Genomic DNA, 9328 nt, shown 5'->3' with positions numbered 1-9328 from the left:
ATGTAAAAGGAACTTGACAGTGCACACACAATTTTACGAGGAAACCTTCCAGGGCCCAACTGGAAGTAAAACCTCGACCCTTCTAAGGGATTTCAACACAAAACCAATCCACTATAATGAGCAATAGTAAAATTACAAACCTATTATAATTCAGACCTTTATAAACAAGTTCCAACTAGAACTTGTAGCACAGTAAAACTAAATCCTACCCAATTCAAATCCCCTGACTTGAACTCCCTCGTACTCTCACAGTACAAATACAACCTTTTATCACAAGGTTGTTTCTTCTGTATGCAATTGTAAATTTCATACACTCACACCCAACAGTCCAATCAATTACAAAAACGCAATATCTAGAATATGTTAGGCAAGCTATGCATAAACCCGAAACTAATATGACAAGATAAAACTTGGCAAACTTACACTTTGATAGAGCTCACAGGATTTTCTTCACGCATAAACTTACAAAAACCTTAAGCAATTCTGTCTCTACTATTTATACAAGTGTAACTCGTATAGCAAGTAGGTTTTCTAAAGATAAAGAAGTTAACTTTCCTTATCTCAAAATATGATTTTGGTAAATCTTTTTATTGAAGAAAATCCTTTCCGAAAAACACAATAAGATATAATTAAAAGAATAATATCGTTTTACTAATTTTTGGAAAATAAATTAAAACAAACTCTTTTTCAAAAATCTATCTTTTTATATTTTTTCAATTTTATCTATTTGCCAAATTATCTTGTCACGTCTCTAATAAATTTCATCATATCTTATTAACATATTTAACAATAAATCTAGAAGATAGAATCTTAACTAAATTAATATTGCAATGCCGCGCTTCTGTAATCCTGAATAACTTGGGCTTCACGCAGACCATGAACAAGTTCCTGCTGTCACTTGATCTCCAGTTCTCAACTGGAAATTCGCAACCTAAGTTCCTTGTGGAACTTACTGTTTTCAGCTTACAACCTTCAAGTTCTTGTTATGGAAAATTCCTGTTAAGGAGTTTAGTTCTTGTTAGAGAACTCTTCTTCTATTGATTAACTTTTTACTAAGGTTTCTTCAAGTCTTCATAATACGAGATACTCTTCCACCACCAAGGTCAACTTCTCCTAACCTAAACACTTGTAAACCTTTAGTTGAGTTTGCTTTAGTTTAAGTTCATCATCATCAAAACCTATAAGCTTCAACAGAAATAGTTTCAGAAACTAGGTTGAACAGCTCCTAAACTAAGTATGGATTATATGTTTAGGAAAACTATATGATGGAGATAATTCTTGAAAAAAAAGTTTACTTCAATTAAGTACTAAGTCCAATTAAGGAAAACAAAAGCCTGCTGAAGTTTGCTGATTCACATAGCAAGGGAAGAGAACTGGCCGGGGGAAAAAGAAGATTATAAAAAAGAGTAGTAAAAAAAAAACTTGCTTGTTGAAATTGAAATCAAGAAATACTGATAAAGAGTCCACTCCTCAATTGCTCTATCTAGCCGCCTGTGCTGATGCAATAACCAGTACGCAGACACTCTAGATAGGACTAGGCGGATTAGTTTTCAATTTTATTTAGATTTGTTCACGTACTATTTAACTAAACTAATAATCAAAAACAGATTCCCGTCAAGAATTCTTAACCCAGACCAGCTTATTTTGTGTCAGGTTCCTGTCGAGTTATCGTGCCGTGCCAGCTTTTGATGGCCTTATTGATTCATTAATTTTTTAAAAAAAAAAAAAAACAAACAAGTTCAAATTAATTTAAACTCATACTCCATATATTTTTACTTAGGTGACCTACGGTTTTAGAGTATTTTATACCTAAAGTGTTTTGTAATTAATATAGCAAATAAATAAAATTATAAACTTTTAAATAAGATAAACTACATATGTTAATAAAAATGTTTAAACGCTATATGTTTGGATAGAGAGAAATGGAGGGAAATGAAGAGAAGAGAAATGGAGAGATGCATCCTCCCTTGTTTGGATATCTAATATAAGAAGGAATTGGAAGGATCCATTTTCCTTCCACTTTTAATAAACCAAATCCCTCCTTTTTTGGAGAGATTTGGAAGGAAAATGAAATGTCGCCTTCTCCCTCCCCTCTTTTTCTTTTCCCCTCCCTTTTCCTATACTATTGTTATCCAAACATAGTGTAAATAAAAAAAAGTTAAAAATAATAAACAACATAAGGATGGAATTCTTAAACTACCTGTTACATCAGTCATCAGATATCCTAGGGAGAAAAAACTGATTTCAATTACAGAAAAAAAACAGAGAAAAACACAATAATGGTGCAATTTAAGAATAACTAGTGTTAAGCTCCTATAAATTGTTTCTTCAAATAAAAAAGCTAGCTTAACTTGTTGTGTTAGTCCAAGTTTAGGCTTGTTCTGGACCGCTAGGCAGTGCTTCATAACCATCATGGTGCTTAGATGGATACCCGAGGTTGTCGACCGGGATACATTTCAGCAAAACAGCTACCAGCAAGCTTACTGCTCCAATTCCTACACTTAGTAGCCACAACTTGCTGTTAAGTGGCACCGTGTCTGCGAATGTGCCTAGAAACTCGACGATTATCACTTGAAACATGACTGTGGTGGATATGATAGCCGAGAAAATCCAGTTTCTAAATATTCCCTTCAATATATTTTTCTTCTCCATGTACCTGCTATTGATTTCATTGAATACCTGAAAACAACAATGTGTCATTCAAAATGAATTATAAAGGATCACAAGTCATTCTAACACGTTGTTATGTTTGTGCAGTAGAGGCACAAATGCAAGTTAGACTAGAAAAATGACCTTACCCAAACCCGACCTATGATAACTGGAATAATGACCGTTATAAGTAAAACAATGCATCATAAGCATGAAAATTGAGATTGACTAATCCACCTATGAAAAATTACATGAATTGTTCATAACCCGAAATTGTACATGACTCTATAATAAACATAAACCCGGGCTGGCAGGATTTTAAAAAACGACCTAAAATAAACATAAATCTCGATGACCTAACAAAACTTGGTACAAAAAAAATGCTTAAAATTAAACCTGAAATATTAAATTGACTGACTCGAACTTGGCACATTGGCAGATCTATACGACTATACCTAGACATGTTTAAGGTACTTCATGCCATTGTATGGAAATTGCAGGGTAATGTAGTTTATATCTGATAAAAAAATTTACCAATTTTATTACCTGACAGAAAACAAAGGTGTTGAATATGAAGGTGTTAAGAGTTTTAGTAGCATTAGGCCCAGTGAGACCTAGGAGATGTTCGCCGCCAAACTGGAGAACTCCAAGGGCAACCAACTGGTAGATGCTGTGACCAATTATGTTCCTCCACATAATGTTGGGGATAAAAGGTTCATCCCTCCCAACAGGCGGCCGCTTCATCAGTAACTGTTCATTAGGTGGCTCAGTTGCTAGTGCTAATGCTCCAAGAGTGTCCATAATCATGTTCACCCAAAGCAATTGAACTGCTGTAAGAGGAGCAGAACCTGCAGCATTCGCAACATTTAGACTTAGTATACAAAAATAAACATTTCTGATGATTTCGTGAAATTGAAATTGGTTATTTTAACTAGATATAAATATAAATAGGTAGCCTAACAGAGCTTTATTAGTTTCTTCTTAAATAGAAAAAAAAAAAAAAAAAAGATTTTAAACGAACCTGTAATGCAAGCAGAAGCAAAGTTTGTAACTAGAGCAACTATGTTAACTGTTAATTGAAACTGTACAAACTTCTGAATATTTACATAAACAGAACGACCCCAGCAAGCAACCTTTAGTATGGTTGCAAAATTGTCATCCATTATTACAACATCAGCATTTTCTTTGGCAACCTGTATGAAAATGGGATAAGAAAAGATACAGTATAACTCAAAAAGAATATAATAAATCAAAGTTTTAACATTTAAATGTTCTGTTTAAAGATATGGAGTAAAATCTGTGAAACAACCTCGGTTCCTGCAATTCCCATGGCAAGTCCAATATCTGCTTCATGCAAAGCCGGGGCATCATTAGTCCCATCCCCGGTTACTGCCACAATTTCTCTGTTCTGCCTCAATTGGGTGACTAGTGTGTGTTTGTCCAGTGGCATTGAACGAGCCATAACCTGAAAAGTAACATAATGTAAATTCTGTATTGTGAATCTGAACTTTTCTGTATTTTACAAGGTAACGAGAACAAGGCCTTAAAGTATGTGTTATCAAGACCACCCTGAGTTTATAAGTGATAGGATAACAAATGTTAGATTGATCATTGATCATTGATTTGCTATATATATACTCGTACCTGCAACTTTGGAATAATATCTTGCATCTCCTTGGGGGTCATATTGCGAAATTCAGGCCCTTCGATAGCTAAACCATCACTAGTTAAGATCCCACATTCTCTTGCTATGGCTTTAGCAGTGTTAATGTTATCCCCTGTAACCATCCTTACAGTAATCCCGGCATCTAAACAAGTTTGAACGGCTTCCTTAACTCCTGGACGTAGTGGATCCTTTATCCCAACGATTGCGATCAATGTATAGTTCTCTTCAGGTATGTTGCTATCCTCACTTGAATTGTCCTCCATATCTTTGTAAGCAATGCATATAGTTCTTAGTGCACCCGAAGCAAAGTTGTTTATAACATCAGTAATATTCTGTCTCATAACTTTAGACAGTGGTACTGGTTTCCCGTTAGGATCTAAAAGCTTGTCACACATTTCAAGTATGATTTCTGACGCGCCTTTGGTAAAGGCTCGAACACCACCTGAAGGTAGAGCTGCAAGAACCGACATCTTTTTCTTAACAGAATTAAATGGCTCCATCTTAAGTATCTTGTAATCCTCTTGGTAGGTAGCAAATTTGGATCTAAGTATCAAGCCAAAGTCTAAGATTGCTCTTTCGGTTGGAGTTCCTAATACCTTCGGCATTGTCCCTGCTACCCCTCTTACAATTTCAGAGGTTGAATTAAGAAATATGGCTTGTAGAAGTATATCAAATGCCCTACTACCTACCAAGGATTCTACAGCATCGCCACTTGTGTAGAAGATGTCCATAACTTGTCCTTGTACCCATAGTTTAGTAACCTCCATATGATTAGTAGTTAAAGTTCCTGTTTTGTCAGTACAGATGCAGCTTGCAGAACCCATTGTTTCACAGGCTGAGAGATGTCTGACAAGCGCCCTGTCGTTCATCAGTTTCTTCATCGCGAATGCAAGACTCAAAGTTACAGCTAATGGCAGTCCCTCAGGAACTGCAACAACTATTATGGTAACAGCAGTTGCAAAGTAGTCTAGTAATTTCAAAGCATCCTTTGAGGACCAATTACTCATCTCGTGTTGCAACGATTTCTCCACTGTAAACCGCCCTACCAAAACCAAAAATGTAACTACAGCAAATCCTAAACCAATTTTTCCAATTATAGTTGCTACCCCATTCAACTTAACTTGTAAGGGTGTCTCTTCTTCATCTCCGTCGTTGAGTGTTTCCATCAAAGACCCCCACTCGGTCCTCATACCAACAGCAGTCACCAGCATTTTAGCTGAACCATCTTGTACTTTAGTACCTGACAGAAGAAAAGGTTTCTCTTTCGTTACATGAACTGGCTCACTCTCACCTGATAAGCTCGATTCATCAATCGACAAGTTATAGCCAGAGATAAACAGTCCATCTGCAGGAACTTGATCTCCCACTGACAATACAACCACATCTCCAACAACCAAATCATGAATCGAAATCTGTTTCCTTTTTCCATCTCTTGTAGCATGTACCTTAATGTTTTTCTTTTCTTTGTCCAAGTCTTTGAACTGTAACGATTGCTTATAATCACTAATAGCAGTCACCATAACAACCAACACGATACTGAGTATAATTCCTGTACCATCATACATACCTTTCGGCCACCCTTCTGTTGCTAAGCCGACTCCTACAGAAACAGCAGCACATACCAGTAGAATGATTAAGGTCAAATCTTGCAAAGCATCCCAAACAAAGCTCCAGAAAGATCTTGCAGGCTTCTCAACAAATCGATTAGCACCAAAGATGTTTTCGCGTTGTTCTGTTTCATTTGAACTAACTCCATTTTTAAAAGACGCTGAAATCTTCTCTGCAATCCCTTCCACTCCACCATGAGCTTTAAGGTCTTGTATTTTATGACCGCGGACAATTGATGCTAGCTCGTCTGCATGAATTTCATATCCTGCCTGTTTTGCTTCTTCTGACACAGTGAATTCATCTTTCCTGCCAGCTGCACATAACAAAGGAATTGAACAGATAATGAGGCTAATAGATAAAAGAAAATCGACGTAAATTGTACACATCAATCTTTACACATAAACACAAGTAGTTAGCTGTTGTACCGTCCATGAAATGTAGAGCAGCTTTCTGTACATACAAAGCAACTCGCATTTTTTCCTGGAAGATCATAACAGGAAAAATAACAAACAAGTTACTCTAATGAATAAAGGTTACTATACATTTTGACAAATTTACTTTGAATGAACAGAAAACATGTACATTGGAAGTCTAGGGAATGCAATTTTACATAATTATCGTACAGGTTATGCAAGACATCTATCAAAAGTATCATCTTGAGCCCGATTCAGTCCATTTTATATCAACGAAGTTCAATAAGGGCTAATAAGTTCAGAAATTAATTATATAACGAAAAACATCCTCCTTAGGGATCTGGCTTAGTCAATGAAAATACAATATGTCAACAAATGGAGTACATACAAGACGTCTAATATAACATCACTTGACTATGCTCAAAGAATTCAAATAATCACGTGGAAACATTCATTTGGTGTTCATGAACTCTATTTCAAAATAACTCACACACTTTTTTTTAGTCGTTTAAGAATAATTGACACATTTCTTTTTTGGATATTAATGAACTACTAACTACCATAACATAACCCAATAATTATTTTCCCCTTGCTCGCATGTCTCACTTTCACACATTACAAATGAACTACTATGTGTCTATGTTAAACTTACATACATTAAACAACTTATTTTAGGATCTCCACATAGCATCCTTAAACTATCGGACAAATTATGAGTGATAAATATCACAAAACGGAAAAAGTTACTCCCTCTGTCCCTAAATAATAGAGAGAAAGAGGAATGTAACTTAGGGACGGAGGGAGTATATTTTAAGGTTGGTTTAAAACATAAGGAATATAAAATGAATGTCAAATACTATACGGAGTAAATCTCAATTTTATAGTACGCACTCCCTCCGTTTTTCTGTCATGCCCATTTGCTTTAAATTGTGTCATTCTAGGTCTAATTTACTAAAAACTAAAATATCTTTATTTAATAAAATAAAAAAAAATAATAATAAAAAAAAAAGGGCATTATGCATCATGTACACTTTCTGAGTTGCCTGCGTGACATTTAACTATTCCTAAGCTAGATGCTTCAACTTCCACACCTTAATTGACAAGTCATTCATAAAAATGCAACCATACTTTTCCACTTCTTGACATTATTAGTATCATTTATTCTTCTACCTATAACTTTGTTAGTTGTAAATTGTAATTAATTCATACCCTTTAAATACCTAATTGAAGACTTTTCCACGTTACATTTTGCTATTACTATAAACACCATTTTAGTAGTCGTGTACTCGTGTTTAGATTACTTTGTAAGTTGTAACAACAATTGTCAATTTGTTGCTTTAAGATCTACATTTTGATGCAAATTTGAAAATTTTAATTATAAATCTGTAAAATTAAAATTAAAATAAAAAAATATATTTAAATTCATGATTATACCGCGCCTCAAATTGCTCTAATTCAAGTTTTTTGTGTGTTTGCACATGCATGCATAACGAAAATACGAGAGATTCTTATATACATTCAGGTGCAAAATGTATCCATGATTATTTTCATACGAATGCAAATCAAATAAAAAATAAAAAATAAAAAAAAAAAAAAAAAAAAAAAAAAAAACCCTAGGAATTTAAGGATAATGAAACAAGAGAAAAAAAAAATTATTCGCTAATAAAAGTGATGAATACGTTGAAAAAGAATAATAAGAAGAGATGATAACCTGAAGTTTGAGTCTTTTACGGGCAGCTTCTTGGCGCTTAGCAAGATCGGCCACCATACGAAACCGACGGCGAGGATTTTTAACGAGCCAAACAGCTGATCTCCATCTCCTCAATGCTTCTTCCGAAGGTCTCTTCGGATCAACGTCAAAGTTTTCCCTCAAGTATTTCTCCATCTTATCAAAACTCGTTGAATTGTTGTTTATGAAAATATAACATATAAAGAAACAAAAGCAAAATAGGAGTAACAAAACTTATGTTATGTTATCTTTTTTGAAAAAAAAGAGTAGTATTTGAATGATGACATGGTTTACGATCCGATTCTAAAGGGAGGAATATAACACTATATATGTAAATAATGTTTATTTAGTTGACGGTAGGAGGAAACTATGGAGTTGTTTCGTTGAAAAAAACATAAAAACTGAATTTTTGGGATTTTACTATCCACATATGGAGAGAATTATTAATTTAGTTTTCGTTAAGGCGCTAACTTAGTGCAATATATCGTGGGAAATTAGAATTAATGTATGCAAATTAAATTTATTTCTATAATTATGAAATCCAAAAATAAACTGAAGCTAAAACCACAATTAATACGACCAAGGAAAAATAATTATACTTTCTATGATAAATTGGTACCGCGAAAAATCATCTACGACTAAAATTCAAATGAATGCATTCACAATAAAATTCAAGTTGACCCAAGTGATTCGGACGCAGTAGAATGACTTATAATAATGCTAAATAGTACTCTTAGAAACATATATCAATACAAAACCTTTGATCAATAATATTTTTATTAATTATCAATTAGTAAAAATAATACTCCCTCCGCTTCACAATATTAGTCCCATATACTATTTTGGGCGTTTCAAAAAGATATACCCATATTGAATATATTTTATTTATAACTTGATTTTTTTTTTAATTAATAAGTTGTGAATTGATGACATAACTCTAAGTAAGGAAATCTTTAGCTTAAATTATGCAATTATGACTTGTGCTTTCCTAATAAAAAATTTAAAAAGTAAAATAAGATAAAATAATTATGAATTATGTTGTACTTTAATGTTAGATTCCAAATATATTTCTTTTCTTATTTTATGTGATTGATTCTATATGGGACTAACATTATGAAACGGAGGGAGTACCAATTGAATATTTACAATTTTACAATAATATGATTTCAATAAGTAGCCACAAAATTATAATTTTTCTAAAGTACTCCCTTCGTCCCAAAACATAGTTCATGTTTGTGTTTTGTCACGGTATTTAAGAAATAG

General features: G+C 33.8%; 1 protein-coding gene across 1 annotated transcript; it reads right to left on the bottom strand.

The window, feature by feature from the left end:
• Nucleotides 1–2131: 2131 nt before the first annotated feature.
• On the bottom strand, nucleotides 2132–8388 carry LOC145555780 (putative calcium-transporting ATPase 11, plasma membrane-type). The gene is made up of 7 exons (XM_081617500.1): nucleotides 8048–8388; nucleotides 6349–6403; nucleotides 4294–6236; nucleotides 3959–4114; nucleotides 3671–3842; nucleotides 3196–3497; nucleotides 2132–2679 (listed from the first exon to the last, which is right to left on the bottom strand). The coding sequence occupies exons 1-7, from the start codon at nucleotides 8219–8221 to the stop codon at nucleotides 2371–2373; spliced, it is 3111 nt and encodes a 1036-aa protein (XP_081473626.1). The 5' UTR covers nucleotides 8222–8388; the 3' UTR covers nucleotides 2132–2370.
• Nucleotides 8389–9328: the final 940 nt, after the last annotated feature.

The sequence above is a fragment of the Chenopodium album genome, chromosome 8 (genome assembly GCF_948465745.1).
Source record: "Chenopodium album chromosome 8, dcCheAlbu1.1, whole genome shotgun sequence".
In the NCBI taxonomy this organism is placed as follows: Eukaryota; Viridiplantae; Streptophyta; class Magnoliopsida; order Caryophyllales; family Amaranthaceae; genus Chenopodium; species Chenopodium album.
The sequence above is the reverse complement of the archived record's forward strand: the minus strand, read 5'-3'. Positions and strand labels throughout refer to the sequence as shown.

Bases quoted from the DNA above. Each gene is read 5' to 3' on its own strand.
- LOC145555780 (XM_081617500.1), bottom strand. From the start codon at position 8,221: ATGGAGAAATACTTGAGGGAAAACTTTGACGTTGATCCGAAGAGACCT. The intron at 6,404-8,047 runs GTTATCATCTCT...ATGATCTTCCAG, and splicing joins GTAAAAGACTCAAACTTCAG to GAAAAAATGCGAGTTGCTTT. The intron at 4,115-4,293 runs GTACGAGTATAT...GTTACTTTTCAG, and splicing joins ATATTATTCCAAAGTTGCAG to GTTATGGCTCGTTCAATGCC.